Here is a 16,355-nt window from a genome sequence, read left to right as displayed (position 1 = left end):
GGGAAATTTCAAATTCTGCCCCGTTAACTGGTGAGTCAAATATAGCTAGAGCCCCACACGGATACAAAACTTGAATCTGCATCTTTATCTACAAAAATGAGCTGCGGATGTGGATACCTTTGGATATAAAGTGGATATCCGTGGATTTGCAGGATTTAAATATAGACTTTAACTCCTCCCTTAGTCATGCCATTGAATAAATACAAAACAAAACAAAAAAAGAAAGAAATACTGGGTCACCAAGGGTTTTATGTCCTGGGCTACTGACAAATATTTTGGCTTACCTCATGAAAAACATAGACTTCAATACACTAGTTTTTATCAGGGAACGTGGACCCCAATCCTGCAAGCTCATACATATATGCAACCTCTGAGGCTGCACAAAGCCTCACTGAAATGAATTAAGTCTGCCTGACTGGATCCCATTGCAGGATCAGGGCATTGGATGTCATAACATTTGCCTATTTCCGAGATTCCACCAACGTATTATGGCAGTGTGCTGCCACTGAAGAGCAGCTATTCCCCAAGCACATACACACAAACCTTAACCATGCCTGACTTCTTGCTAAAGGAGGATGTTTTAATAATGTCTAGGATTACAAGGAGTTCCTGGTGAGAAAGGAGATCCTGGCCCGCCTGGGTTTGACATCCCTGGTCCCCCTGGTGACAGAGGTAGCCCAGGATTTCCAGGAACACCCGGTCTCACTGGGCCTCCGGGTTCACCAGGACCACCAGGACGAGATGGAATATCAGGATTTCCAGGTAAATTGAACTTGGGTTTGCTTTCTGTACCTTGCTGACTGCTGTCGGATCCCATGAATAAACCTGAATTAAGGTCAGACCTCAGTCTCTCATATTGGATGCACATTTCAGAGCCCCCTAGGAATTCTGGGAGAAGATTGGGTATATGGCTCTTTTGGTGAGGAGGTCCCATCGCAGTGCAGGGCTCTGTGTAGTCATTGTGTGTTACAGACTAAGGAATATAGGTGGCATTTTCAGTAGTGCTCAGGCCTGCCTCTGCTCCTGTTAAAGTTTGTGCTAAAACTCCTGTTCACTTCAAGAACAGCAGGTGAGCCAATGCTGAGCACTTTTTGCAAATCCCATAAAACTACTGGTAACTTGTACCACTTTTCTTTACAGTGTCATGGTATAGAGATGTTTAAATTTGCTTTGAGTGCAAAGCTTGGCAGGTAGGTAACTTGGTATCCAGGATTATTAAAGGGATTAAAGTTATTTAGGTAAATTAGACGTACTCAAGTTGGCAGGGCCTGATAAAATTTGTCCTACAATAATTAAGTCACTAGCTGAAACAGTCTTGGAATCATGGACTTATGGAGGATGGGGGCAGCCCTAGAGTACTGGAAAAGAGTGAATGTAGTAGTTGCTTTAAAAAGGGAAAACAAATTGAACTTGGGGAATTATAGACCAGTCAGCCCAACTTCAAGACCTGGAACAAATTATTAAACAATCAATTTATAAGCACCTTGAGTAGGGCTGGGCAAGATACTGCCCATGGGCCACGTAACAATTTGACCCAGCCCACGGACTGCAGCTGGCTGCTTACTATTAATGACCTGCTGTAAGTGCCGCAGAATTTCCAAGAGGTGGCTCGGGCAGCAGGACCCTATTTAAAGTGCTTTGTAGCTCCTGGTTGGCAGAGCTACCCCAGCAGGAGCCAAAGCCCGCAAGTCTTTTAAATAGCTACAGCAACCCAAGGCAGCTGCCAGGCAACACAGTGGCAGCAGGGCTGGAAGCTATGAGTCCTTTGCTGTTTTTTCAATTCAAAGCATCCCAGCCAGGCAACACTGCAGGGAAGATAGGCCTAGCCCCACCCCTGCCTCCTGAGGCCACGCCCCTTCCACAGGGGCCCCAGAGTTGGCCCGTGACCACATACCAAAATTCATGAAGTGGCCCCTCATGAAAATTATTGCCCACCTCTGACCTAGAGGATAAAAGGGTAATAAGTAAGCCTACAGTTTTGGCATTGGGATCGCCATGTTCATGATAATCAGGAATGAGGGTAAAATCAATGACCCTCGCAGCTGGTTGGGCTGGACCTGCATCCAGCTCCAGGCATTATGGCTGGTCCACAGGATCAAAGCACCAGTAAGGTTTGGCATGTCCACCCCACAGCTCTGTCTGGAGAGAGGCAGATTCGCCAAATCTAACTGGTGCTGTGACTATGTGGGCGAAGGGTCCATGCTGAAGCTGGGAGCGCTGCTGCTGAGCTGCACAGTGAATATAATGCGTGTTTATTCTCCCACCCTTGCCTCACCTGCCCATATGCCCCCGTTTCCCCCTCTTTCCATGTCACATGGGGGCTCTCCTGTGTGTCTGCTATGACCGTTTTTTAAAACTTCTATGAGAAAATCATAACCCTACTAGTAATAGCTTATGTGGATTTGCCAAGAACGAATCATGCCAAACCAGCCTAATTTCCCCTTCTGACAGGGTTACTTGCCTAGTGGATGTGGAGGAAGCAGGAAATTATATCTTTATTTTTTAAGGCTTTTGACGTAAGCAAACTAGCAAAATATGGTCAAAATGAAATTCTGACAGTGGAGAATTGGTCTGAAATCAACCAGATGAAATTCAGTAAAGTGTGAAGTACAGGCAGTCCCCGACTTACGCGGATCCGACTTACGTCGGATCCGCACTTACGAACGGAGCTTTCTCGCCCCGGAAGTCGGGGCGAGAAAGCCCCGTTCGTAAGCTGCTCTGGTGCCCCTGGTCTGCTGGAGACCGTCTCCAGCAGACCAGGGGCACCGGGCGGGTTCCCGCGCTTCTGAGGCTTTGCCAGAGCAAAGCCTCGGAAGCGCGGAACCGCTGCTGCTGCCACTTCGGTGCCGGTGCCTGTGGTCTGCTGGGGACCGTCCCCAGCAGACCACAGGCACTGGGACCCAAGCGGCAGCAGCGGGCGGGTTCCTGCGCTTCTGAGGCTTTGCCAGAGCAAAGCCTCAGAAGCGCGGGAACCCCCGCTGCTGCCGCATGAGACCCGGTGCCTGTGGTCTGCTGGGGACGGTCCCCAGCAGACCACAGGCACCCTGACTGAAGCCGCAGCCGCGGGGGGTCCCGCGCCTCAGAGGCTTTGCCAGAGCAAAGCCTCAGAGGCGCGGCACCCCGCTGCCGCTGCGGCTCTGCTCCCCGTGTCCCTGGTCTGCTGGGGGGGGGGGCGCAGCTAGTGTGCTCCCCCCCCAGCAGACCAGGCTTTTGTTTTGGACTCTGGGGCAGAGCAGCTGGGGCGCTGCCGATTGGTCCTGCAGCGCCCGTGGGCACTACTGGACCAACCCGGCAGCACCCCAGCTGCTCTGCCCCAGGTCCTGATTCAGCCGCTGCTGGTCAGTTTCAGCAGCGGCTGAATCAGGACGTCTGGGGCAGAGCAGATGGGGTGCTGCTGGGTTGGTCCAGTAGCACCCCAGCTGCTCTGCCCCAGGCGTCCCCAAGTCAGCTTCTGCTGAAACTGACCAGCGCTGACTACAGGAAGCCCCAGGCAGAGTTGCTCTGCCCCGGGCTTCCTGGAATCAGCTGCTGATCAGTTTCAGCAGCAGCTGACTTGGGGACGCCTGGGGTTCTTAAGTTGATTCTGTATGTAAGTCAGAACTGGTGGTCAGTTTCAGCAGTGTCTGAATCTGGACGCCAGTTCCGACTTACATACAGATTCAACTTAAGAACAAACCTACAGTCCCTATCTTGTACGTAACCCGGGGACTGCCTGTACTACACTTAGGAAGGAAAAATCAAACACACAAATACAAAATATGGAATAACTGATTAGGCAATAGTACTATTTAGAAGGACCTGGGGGTTATAATGGGTCACAAATTCAATATAAGTCAAGAATGTAATGCAGTTGAAAAAAAGGTGAAAGCCATTTTGGGCTGTATTAACACATGTCATATGTAAGACATGGGAGGTAATTGTTTTGCTCTTGGTACTGGTGAGGCTTCAACTGTAGTATATGGTAAGGACTTTTATAAAGAGGTTAGTGATCTATTATTCTCCATGTCCGCTGCAGATAGGACAAGTAGAGGGCTTAATATGCAGCAAGGAAGATTTGGGTTACTTATGAGGGAAAATGTTCTAACTATAGTAGTGTAGCTAAGTTCTGGAACAGGCTTCCAAAGGAGGTTATAGAATACCTATCACAAGAAGTTTTTACAAACAGTTTGGACTAGGCCCAAGTAGGGATGGTTTAAGTGTTCATGGTCCTGCCTCAATCTAGTGAGTTGAACTTGACGGCTTCTCTATGATTTTTCAGCATTTCTGTTTTACTGCAAAAGGAACTGACTCTAAATGTTGAAAGCCATTGTATTCCAAAAGATAGACTGTTTCTCCCCAGTTGTGCCTTCGTATTGATAATTACCTCTTTTTTACTTTCATTAGACAACAGTTGAAATGTAAAATAAATAACTCTACTTGAAGAAACATTTCATACAGGGATTGTATTTATATGGTTTATAAGAAACAAACACACAACACTCACTGCAAGAATTAATCATGAAAAAGCCCCTATCACATTCAAATATAATTATTCTAGGACAGGGGTGGACCTGCCAAGCTGCCATATCCGGCCCCCAGCTCTCTTGCTGGGACCCTTAGCACAGAGCAGCTACAGCCACTTTAAAGGCTTGCTGCTCTCTGCTCTGAACACTGGGATAGGAGTGGGGAGCAGAGCCACATGGAGCAGCCAGCCAATCATTCTGGAACTGCAGCAGACAGGCAGGGAGTCTGCCTCAGGTTCCTGCAGGGCTGCTGGCTGGGAGCTGTGTAGGTAAGCACCTCCCAGCCAGAGCCTGCCTCTGGCACCCCAACCCCTTTCTTCCCCCAACTGCCTGCTCCAGGTCACCCAAACCCTCTGTACATCGTCTCTCCATCTCCTCCAGGTCGCAACTCCCTCCCAGACCCTGCACCCCCTCCAACACCTGCCCCCAGGCCAGAATCCTCTCTTGCACCCAAGCCTCCCCCCGCCCCCGACCCTGAATCCCAACCCTTATCTATCAGAAGCAGCAGCACAGGGAGGCGAGGCTGCCTCAAAGCAGACCCTGTCTGTGGGGGGGCCCCGTCCACACACACCCCCATGGACAAGGGCTGCTGCCATGAAGAAGTTGGGACCTCCCCCCACCCGCAGACAGGGGCTGCTGCTGGAGCAGCCTCTGCCCACAGCCAGCCCAGGCCACTGTAAACAGGGGCTGCTTCGGCCAGGCAGGCAACCAGTCTTGGGCCCAGCTTGCACCCAGTCCAGGACCTGCCCCTGCTGTTTAAACATGCTAAAAGCTGGGTGGGCAGACAGTCTGGCTCTTACTACATATAAACTGCAGAGCTGCAGCGGGGGTAGTTCTCTGACTCTCTGCAAGCTGAGACTGAGCACGTCTTCCCTAATTGACGAATCATGTAGTCAATAAAATTTCTATTAACTACATCATTAGCGAATTACCTGCCTCTTAACAGCCTTACCAAAATCTTGGAGTGGCCCCCCATTAAAAATGATTGCCCACCTCTATTCTAGAAAGTTATCTTTCTAGATGGGCCTGATCCTCAGAAGGGTGAAGCACTGTAACAATCATTATTTGGGTTCAGCCTCTCACTGGATCTGGCCCTTTCTGCTTTAGGTATAAAACTGGAGGGTTTTGATGTACAGGTTGATACCGTAGGAATGCAGATAAGTGAAAAATAACTACTGATTGCTTTGGAGTTTTTGTCCAGAATGACATTGGTGATTCAATGCATCTAGGTGTCAAAGGTGAGATGGGTGTAATGGGAGCTCCAGGTCCACAAGGCCCTCCTGGAATTCCTGGCAGAAATGGCCTTCCGGGATCTAAAGGTAACATTTGTTGGACTGCTTATTCTTCAGTAATTTGAGGAGCTGTTTCTGATGGAGTCTTGGGTTTTGGTGGGGAGGTTACATAGCACAAGTCTCCACAATTTCATCACTAAAGTTGGGTGGAGTTATCTTTCTGAGGTTGACATTTAAATCTGTAGTCAGCTATCCATGTGACACATTGGAAGGGACATTCTGAGACTCCTTGGATTGAAGTCATTAAAGAGATTTAAACAATGATGAATCTCTTTTGTAAAGCATGCTTCAGACATTGTAAAAGATGGATTGATGGTTTTGCATTGATAGGCCTTCCAGAGCTGGCTTTATGCCGCATGGATGAAACTTACTCTCTCCATTTAAAACCCAAATAATCTGGCTACATGATGGTGAATGTTTTGAGTTTGGCAGGTAAAATCCACCAATCTCCTTCTGCACCAGGCAGCCAGAAGACTTTCAGATATTGTTCCTGCTTTTAAATCTATTGATTTCAAAAGTGTTATGTAACAGTGGGATTATTCATTTTATTTATTAATGTCAGGTATGCAGTGTTTTGGGGCTTCTGCATCTTTGCTTTGTTACCAGCTACCTGTTCCTTCCGTGCTGGCCTATTCACAGCATATAGGCCTTTTTTGCATGTAGGCACTCATGTCCATCTGTGGCCCCTCACTCAGTGTGGCTTTGGGTTGTGTGAACAGCCTTGAAGGAGCTCATCATCTACTAGGTGAATTTCACTACTTGTGAACAGATCCTGGTGGCCTAGTGTAGCCGAGAGTGATAGAAACACTGATGTTATCCCACTCCATAGATTACACTTCCCTTTTGTTGTCTGTACATGCTGCAGGCAGTGATGGATTACCAGGTCAGCCAGGACCTTCTGGATTAGCAGGGCAGAAAGGCACAAAAGGTGAACAAGGCCTGCCAGGTCTCCCAGGACAAGTTGATATGAGCCAGCTGGGATCCAAAGGAGAGAAGGGCGAGCCGGGCATTCCAGGTGAGGAATTCCATACGTGGGTTTGTTTCCTACAGGTAATGGTGAACCGAGATGGATTCAGTTATGATCAGTTTGTCCTTTGCTGCAAGGAAAACATAAACTAGATGGAGTCAGGAGTCACTCTTCTCTTGAAGAGAAGGCTTAAAGTGACACACAATCTATATGACACAGTTTGTTTTACCTCTGCCAACACTGTGATGTTTACATTCTGTAGATGTCCATCAAGGGTCTTCCATAAACATTGACTTGTATTCTATGATAGTGCCGTTCAGATTAGCGTCTATGGAAATTGGCACCCGATGTGAGAGAATCCTTAGTTGGCATTTTATTCAGATACGAGGAATTTTGCTCCTTGTGATATGTACATAAAAATCAGCAATACAGTTTGTCTTTTTCCTTTCAAGGTATTTCTGGAGCAACAGGCCAGAAAGGTTTTCAAGGTCTCCCAGGTGACCAAGGGCCACCTGGATTCAATGGGCAACCAGGTGCACCAGGATTACCAGGTAAGGTAGAAAATCCTGCCCATGTACAGCCTTTGGAATTAATTACTTGGATTGTTAAAATGCATATGTGGTTGGTTTTGTGGCAGCAAAGTATGGTTGTAAACTCTATATAGGCAACCATCGATCTACTGACTCACGGCGTATGCATAAGAAGTCTAGTCAGGTGCCAGGGGAATTGGGTTATCACTGACAAGCTTAATTCAAGAACCACAAAGCTTGTTACCAGTTTCAGAGATTTGTGTATCAGTGGGAGTTCAATACTACCGCAAGCTGCTTTCTTCCTCACTTTGCTTCTATCCTCTGAATCAAAGCCACTTTGTGCTGAGCTGCCAGGTATTCCCTCCTTGATACAGCTGGATTTTGCACTCTCCTCCCAGCTTTCTATGTTGATGTTGAATGACTTCATGCCATTTTTACTCACATCATGGCATGATCATAAAGGGTGGCCCTACTTTGCAGAACTTGGCATCCCTATCCAAATCATGGGTTTGTTACCTCCTGGTAAAATACTAGACATATCTGAATGCAATTTGAGCTGTTGCTCTGGTGGAAGTTTGGGATTTGCCATTGGGATAACTGGAAAATAGCTTTCTTCTGAGAGCAACCTGATTAGAGGAGTTGTAAGTAGTCTGGACTTAGTCAACATATCCCTACACCTACCATTAGCAACAGACCGAACAGAAGTATAGAGAAGGCTGCTGAAAAAAAAAATCACACCTATATTTTTAGCTTCTGTATGGATCAAAAATCTTCCTTCATAGTATTTATTCTGTTGCATCTGAAACCTCTACATTTTATGTTCAGTATTTCTCTACCAGCATTACCAGGTTACAAGTCTTGTTCTAGGTGTCTATGGCAAAGCTCCCGCCATGCCCTGTGGGTCCTATGCTTCTAGGAAGTTACAATATGCCTCAGAGGCTTGCTGTGACCCGCCACACTGCCTCTTACTTTTTCTAGAGGCCAGATTCACAGCTTACTGAGCCATTCTCATTATTGGCAAAGTTAAAGGATTAGTGTGAAATCCTTCTGTAATCCTGGCCTCCTTTTCCAGGAGCAGACTTTTCAGTGGTATGGGGAGGGTTGAGAGAACCCAGGCTCACCCACTACTCTGGGTTCCAGCCAGGTACCCTAGGTAGCAGCAACTGTGGGGAGGGTTCCTCTAGCCCAATACAGCAGCCTTTTCCCTGAGCCACTTCCCCCAAATACTCCCCTAGTACCTTCTCTTTGGTATTGAGTGAATTTTTCCTGCTTCAGCACACTCTTTCCTTTCTCAGCAACACTCTTCCTCCTCTCAGTCCTTCACTCTCCTCTTTCCCCCTCACCTGAGGGGAAACCTTTTTAAGTAATCCAGCAGGCCTTAATTGGCTGCAGGTGCCTGATTAGCCTGCTGCTTCAGGTGAGCTCTTGATTAACCCCAGGTGCCTGTCTGCCTTGATTACGTGGCAGGAGTCTCTGGCAATTTATTCAGGAAACAGGAAAGCATTTGCCCAGCTCCTGGTATGTCTACCTTCCAGCAAACTATAATAGCCAGCTGCCCTAGGACTGTCAGTATCATACTGGAAATGTACAGAGTCTTTCAGACTGCCACGACCCACACCAGTTCAGGCTTTATTGGTTGAATTCAGTGGCTTCAACTCCACCTCGAAACTAAAAGACAACCATTGCAGAATAATGAACAGTAGGAGAATGTGCTCTTTGTGGGTACGGCTATACTGTGGGGGTGGGTTTTGGAAGAGGTATGCAATTAGCGTCAACAGGGGCCAAATGTTCGGGGAAAACCCCTCTTTCAAAAGCCCCTGTAAACCTCATTTTATGAGGAAGAAGGGGGCTTTCGAAAGAGGGGTTTTTTCCAACATATGGCCCCATGTAGACAGGGCCAAATAGCAGAAAAGCCTCTTCCGAGGAAAAAAACAGAAGAAGGTTTGCAAATGTGAGTGCTATTTGCATACCTCTTCCCTCCCCCCCCAAAAAACCCCCCACAGTGTAGCTGTACCCTGTGCGAAGAATTGTTTAAGAAACTGACAGTCATGTTCTGTGCTAGTTTGTATCAGATGATTCGCAAGCTGCAGTTGTGAAGTCCATTTTACTAGTCTAATCTCAAGGAGGAAAGGCAGTGCTAACTGGGTCAAGGTCTGCAGCTGAAAGTAAAGGTTTAAATTTTCAGTGCAGATGGGAGGGGAGGAAGTGTCCAGCCAGGCACCCAAAGAAACCCCAAATTAGAAACTGGCCATATTTGTGTGAGTAAATCGCTGTATCAAAATGATTTCTCATTGCTGTATATTAACTAAAGTAACCTATTTTCTAGGCCCCAAAGGAGAGCCAGGGCTTTCTGGACAACCAGGACCAGCTGGACCTCCAGGACAAAAAGGTGCCATGGGAGAGACGGGACTTCCAGGTTAGTTACCAAAAGGCACTGATCCAATTGGTACGTTTCATCTCTGCTCAGCAGAGGCAGACTTGCACATGTAATGTGTATATGTATGTAAATATATGTAAAGTAGTATTCAGATACTTAAGTGAAGAGCATAGAAAGAATACATCATGTACACCTTGGCATTAAAGATTCAAAATATGTTAGTATTTCCGATACAAAGCTGGAAGTCTGTCTTTCTATTGTAGCTTTCATTTGTAATTCATTTGAGACCACAGATCTGTCTTAGAATCTTATTACAATTTTTATTGGGCCTGATTTTTCATTTTTTCAGATTCCACTCCACAAAACAGTTTAGAAATAAAAGGGGTTCTGTGGACTAGCCTATCAGGGTGCGTCTAGACTACATGGCTCCGTCAAAGTAGTTTACTCGACATAATCCATGAAGCAGGGATTTAAGTAATCCTCGCTTCATTAAAATAAAAAAGGCTTCCCTTGTCGACTGATCTGCGTCTAGACTGCCGCGCTGTGCCGGATCATCCAATTGTCGGCATAGCGCGATGGCCATTTTTATTTTAATGAAGCGGGGATTATTTAAATCCCTGCTTCATTGACTATGTCGAGTAAACTACTTTACATGGCTCCGTCGACGGAGCCATGTAGTCTAGACACACCTGCAGAGTGAAAGTAAGATGAGTTATCCATTCAAAAGAGAAGAGAAGCAGTAATTCAGTTACTTTGGAAAAAGTGTTGGGACAACACCACCAGTATTTTGGGGTTCCAGTAGTAACTGGCTGCTTTTTACTATCAAGGGCCTCTTGGTTTTGTCAGAGTTTAGAAATATATATAAACATGGGCAATATTTATATCAGTGTCAATTCTCTATAATTCCTCCTCCCATATGAGAAATATGCTGAAACTCTGAAAGATTTTAGCTGTTTTGTTGGTTAGTTTGAGTAAAAAAAATTAAACCCTTATCAGCCATTTAACTCTTCATTAGTCCTTCTTGGTGGCTGACTGACAATTTGCCTGACTGCTCTGAAGCTGCTGTAAAACCATTATATTTGATATTTTGAACAGGTGTCCCTGGTATTAAAGGTTCTCAAGGCATAGCAGGACGTCCTGGCCAGTCTGGTCCTCCAGGATTTCTAGGATTAAAGGGAGAGAAAGGCAACCCAGGTCTTTCAGAAAAAGGAATCCCTGGCCCTAAGGTATATTTCAAAGTCTTTTCATAGAAAGTGCTGTGGGTGAAACATATTTCTGTTAAAGAATGTTAACTTTTTAATGTGAAAAGCAAGGCACACTGGGATTCCGTGTTTTTAAGAGGAAAATAAAATTTCATTTAAAAGGAAAAAGAGCCTTGAAGCCAATGGTAGCACTGGTTTTAAGGCTTTCACCATAAAAGTCTTTATCAACAATTGTCTAATGGAGGACCATCTACTAAAAGAAGCAAAGTAGGAGAATGAACTGCTATATTCTAATCTCAAGCAACCACAATGAATTAATATGCAGAGGTGCCATTTAGAGATGCATCCACAGGGAAGAGGCAACTAAAAGGTCATAGTTGCTGCTGTCAAAAATTTAAGCTTAATAAAAGATACTTGTGCCAGGATTTTCAAACATCAACCCAACTTTATAAAAAAGGTGAGCACCTAGCAGCTGTCCAGGGAGCCTTATGACTAATCTTGAGACACCGTTTGTTTAGCAAAAGCAATGCTTTAGATAAAATATCACACACTGCTGTATTTTCTTCCTTCTACAATATCAAAGATAACGGTGTGGCAACAGAATCTTAGCTTCTTAAAAGATTCTGTTGCTTATTTCCTACCTGATGCCATAATCCTATTTGACCTCATAGTCATTGCTATGAAAATAATTGTTATGTCTTGGGGAAATATAGCGCCACGAGATGGGTGAGGTAATTTTTTTTTTAAACCAACGCTTCCGTTGGTAAGAGAACATGCTTTGAGCTCACGTAGAGCTCTTCTTCAGTTGTGGGAAATTTATGAGGAATTTTGGCACTTGGCAAGAAATAAGAAAAAGAAGCAGAAATATGTGTGAACTCGTTGCAACTGAAATGATAAATAGGGCCCTGCCAAATTCATGGTTTCTTTTGGATAATTTCATAGTCATAGGAAAATAGTATGGGTTATGACCCCAAATGGACTTGAGGGAGGGGTTTGAAAGGTTATTGAGGAGAGAGGTTGCAGTACAGGCAGTCCCTGGGTTACGTACAAGATAGGGACTATAGGTTTGTTCTTAAGTTGAATTTGTATGTAAGTCGGAACTGGCTCCAGATTCAGCCGCTGCTGAAACTGATCAGCGGCTGACTACAGGAAGCCCGAGGCAGAGTTGCTCTGCCCCCAGGTTCCTGGAATCAGCCGCTGATCAGTTTCAACAGCGGCTGAATCTGGACTCCTGGGACAGAACAGCTGGGGCACTGCCGGGTAGGTCCCCGCAGGACCAACCCGGCAGCACCCCACCTGCTCTACCCCAGGCGTCCTGCAACAAAAGCCTGGTCTGCTGGGGGGGGGGGCGCACTAGCTGCACCCTCTTCCCCCCCAGCAGACCAGGGAGACCCAAGCAAAGCCGCGGAGGCGCAGAGGTCCCGCCGCCTCTGCGGCTTTGCTCCTGTCTCCCTGCTGTGCTGGGGGGGGGAGTCCCCCCCAGCACAGCAGGGAGACCCGAGCAAAGCCGCACAGGCGGTGGGACCCCGCTGCCCGTGCGGCTTTGCTCCTTTGCCCTTGAGACAGCAGGGAGACAGGGAGCAAAGCCGCAGAGGCGGGGGACCCCGCCGCCTGTGCGGCTTTGCTCTGGGGCAAAGGAGCAAAGCCGCACGGGCAGCGGGGTCCCGCCGCCTGTGCGGCTTTGCTCGGGTTTCCCTGCTGTGCTGGGGAGTCCCCCCCAGCACACCAGGGAGACCCAGAGCAGCTTTTCTCTCCCCGGAGGACGCGGTGGCGGGACCGCTGCGCTCTGGGTGGTCCCGCCGCCCGTGAGCTCCGGGGCGAGAAAAGCCCCGTTCGTAAGTGCGGATCCGACATAAGTCGGATCCGCGTAAGTCGGGGACTGCCTGTACTGCCTCCCTTAATTCTGCAGTGCTGCTGACAATATGCTGCCTTCAGATCACCCAGCCACCCAGCTCTGAAGGCAGTACTACGAACTTTCCCCACACCCGCACCCAAAAAAAATCTTTTGACTCCCTTATAACTCCCTTTTGGGTCATGGTCCCCAATATGAGAAACATTGGTCTCCCCTGTGAAATCTATATAGTATAGGAGAAAAGCACCCAAAACCAGACTTTACAGGGGGAGACCTGATGTCACAGTCTATAATGCATTTTTCATGGCTGTGAATTTTGTAGGACCCTACTGATTTAAAAAAAACGAATATGCATAGAACTCATAGAAATATCTTATTGACTCAGCAAGATATCTGATTGGAATGTTAAAAGTAAGAGGGAGCCAAATTTATTTTTGGTGTGATGACAGGTAACCAGGTTAAATGGAGACAAAGATCTCCTACCAGGACATATCTTGTTGCCTGTGATGCCATAAATGTTTATTTGTAACTAAAAAGAAACATAGTTCATCTCTTACTTTTAAAAGCATGTGTCTATGCCAGTGGTCCCCAACACGGTGCCATGGCGCCTGTGGGGGCATTTGTGTGCGCCTGCTAAGTGCTCGGGGCTGGCCTGGCCCCGGGCACATGACACATGCATGGTGCCGGAGCTGGCCCCGGGCACATGGCGCACGGTGAGCGCCGGCCCCGGGAGCACCGCGAATTGGCCGCCCGTGCTCTGGGCGCACGGTGCTTGGGGGGGGAGCGCCGGCCCCGGGTGTGCGGTGCTTGGGGGGGGGGTGCTGGCCCCAGGCGTGTGGAGCTTGGGGGGGGTGCCAGCCCCGGGCACACAGCGCATGGGGGCGGTGCTGGCCCCGAGCGTGCAGCCCTTGGAGGGGGCACCGGGCGCATGGTGTATGGAGGGGCCCCGCCCTCGGGTGCGCAAGTGGCCCCGCCCTCTGGCACCCGGCAGGCGAACGGTCACGCCCTCTGGCGTCCGGCAGCCTCAAATGGTTGGGGACCACTGGTCTATGCCTTAAAACTGTACTTAGACCAGAGGAGCACGTTTGAATGGTTTCTAGCTCCAATTTGAGGAATATGAAGGATTTGCTTCAAATGTATTGGTAGCTGAATAACACTTATTAGGAAGATTTGACACTATTTATGACTGAGACTTTCAGAGCTGCCTGTGGAACTTGAATGCCCAATTCCCATTTTCAAGACATCTAGCAAAGCCTAATGGCTGAATAGAAATCTGAAGTTAGTGAGAGAGCACTAGAATGCAATAGGGTGTGCAGGCATAAATGTATTTATGTAAAAAATGTTTCAATCTCAACCTTTACTGAGCCAGAAAGAAAATAGTGTTATACTTTCTGAGTTGAGGTTACAGGGCTGACAGGTTATAAAAACACTCTGTGCTTGTACACTGAAGAGCTTTTACATTATTATTAGCATTGAGAGGCAATACACCCGGGCTCTAACACTGCCATTTTTACAGTGGTACATTTACATTTACTAAAAAGATTGCTATAGAATCTCTCCATGTAGGGCTGAAATATCTCCTCCAATTTTGTTGCAATGTCAAAGAACAATCTTTGGGGAAAAGCTTCAAGGAACACAACACAAACAAATTGCAGGGGCCACCATTAAAATCTTTACAATTGCCATTTTCAAATAACAAACATTACGGTTCCAGTGCTAAGTATTGGTTAACATTAATTTAAGCAAAAAAGAAAAACTGAAAATTCTTATGATATTTACTTCTTTCTGATAGTAAGAACAAGAAAAAGCAAAAAAGAATTAAACTAAATTAAAATGAATGGATCTCATTTTTGCCTAATATTTTCCAGGGTGACACTGGTTTCCCTGGTTTCCCAGGTAATCCTGGCAGCAAAGGTGCACCTGGAAATCCTGGTTTGTCTGGATTACCAGGTAATCCAGGTGCAAAAGGAGAAGCAGGCCTTCCTGGATTACCAGGTAATTTTACTTGGAATTTTCCCTGGAATTTCCTGTCTTTTGTTCATGCTCTCATGTTTTTGCTTCTGTAGCCAAAAGCAGGTAATATGAATTGTTCAGGCTGTAATGACTTGAGGTTCTTACGGTGGAGCCAGTTCATGTAATGCTCCTAGAATCATTACTGCATTTTAAACTTCCTTCTAAAATCATTGGCAGTGAGGGAACTGGGACATATGAACATTTAGGCTATGTCTACCCTCGTGGCTTCTTGCACAAGAATGGCCGTTCTTGTGCAAGAATCTGCAGAGCGTCCACACTGCCCGCCTGCTCTTGCGCAAGTAAATGTACAGTACGGCGTGGTAAGAGAGGGCTTCTTGCGCAAGTGCTATGCTCTTTTTTATCAGGTGTAAGCTCTCTTGCGCAGGAGCTCTTGCGCAAAAGGGCAGTGTGGATGCTCGGCAGGGATTTCTTGTTCAAGAAAGCCTTATGGCTAAAATGGCCATCAGAGCTTTCTTGCGCAAGAGAGCATCCACACTGCCATGGGCGCTCTTGCGCAAAAGCATAGCGTGCACATGGCAGTGTGAACGTTTTCTTGCGCAAGACTTCTTACACAAGAACACTTGTGCAAGATGTTCTTGAGCAAGAAGCCGCCAGTGTAGACATAGTGAAAGCCAATATTATTGCTTGGTTATTTGTAGTGGTCAGGTTACTACCTCCTCTGTCCCACAGATAGCTGAATTTGGCCATCCTTTTTTCCTTGTGGATTGCTATAACAAAGTCATTGTGGACCTGGGCATTTGTTATAACTTATTGGGAAAAAAATCACCTCTTTACAATTAATTCTTTAGAAAAGACAGGATGTGCAAATAAGTATGTACACATGTAGTATGTACAAATAAGAGTTCATTAGATTTGGGAATCCTATCTAGAGACTGTAATAGTCAATGTAACTCAGTGTCAGGCTACACTACAGCGTTTACAGGGGCTTACAGGACTGATGCAGCAGTGGCACAACCAACGCAAATGTTCTAAGCCAGGAGTTCTCAAACTTCATTGTCCCACGACCCCTTTCTGACAAAAGAAATTACTACAAAACCCCGGGAGGGGGGCACTGAAGCCTGAGCCTGTCTGAGCCCTATCTCCCTAAGTGAGGGATCCAAAAACGAACCATAAGGACTTCGGCCCGGAGGTGGGGGAGAAGGGTTTGTAACCTGAGTCCTGCTGCCAAGGTTGAAGCCCTCGGGCTTTGGCCCAAGCTGGAAGAGCTCACTCTTTGGCTTCAGCCCTATGCCACACCAGATCTAACACCACTAGACCAGCCCTGGAAACACTATTGAAATGAGCTCCTGACCCACAATTTGAGAACTTCTGCTCTGAGCTGATTAGAGAGAGCTCTTCTGTCGTCTTAATTGCTTCAGCCAGCAATAGTGATGTCAGTAGGAGAAGCTCTCCTGCTGAAATAGCATTGTCTGCACCAGCACGAGGTCAGCGGAATTTATGTCGCTCATGCTTATTTACCTCCCAGAGTTGCATAATTTTTATACCGATCCAAGTTGTTGTGTGTAGCCAGCCCACATACTCTCAAGTCTGAATTTAGTGATTATATAAACTAACGGACCAAGGATAGGTACTAAGTGTCCTTAATTCACATCAACTCAA

At 46.9% G+C, this 16,355-nt stretch overlaps 1 protein-coding gene across 1 annotated transcript in view; it reads left to right on the top strand.

Annotated features, from left to right (window-relative positions):
• COL4A5 (collagen type IV alpha 5 chain) overlaps positions 1-16,355 on the top strand; it is a 145,537-nt gene that overhangs the window by 101,308 nt on the left and 27,874 nt on the right. Inside the window, exons 31-37 of the mRNA XM_075940947.1 lie at positions 595-762; positions 5,732-5,821; positions 6,660-6,809; positions 7,214-7,312; positions 9,618-9,707; positions 10,764-10,894; positions 14,591-14,717. Coding sequence (XP_075797062.1) covers positions 595-762; positions 5,732-5,821; positions 6,660-6,809; positions 7,214-7,312; positions 9,618-9,707; positions 10,764-10,894; positions 14,591-14,717 — 855 coding nt within the window. The remainder of the gene's footprint in view (positions 1-594; positions 763-5,731; positions 5,822-6,659; positions 6,810-7,213; positions 7,313-9,617; positions 9,708-10,763; positions 10,895-14,590; positions 14,718-16,355) is intronic.

This window comes from Pelodiscus sinensis, chromosome 13 (assembly GCF_049634645.1).
Source record: "Pelodiscus sinensis isolate JC-2024 chromosome 13, ASM4963464v1, whole genome shotgun sequence".
Lineage (NCBI taxonomy): Eukaryota > Metazoa > Chordata > Testudines > Trionychidae > Pelodiscus > Pelodiscus sinensis.
This window is presented reverse-complemented; position numbering and strand designations above follow the sequence as displayed.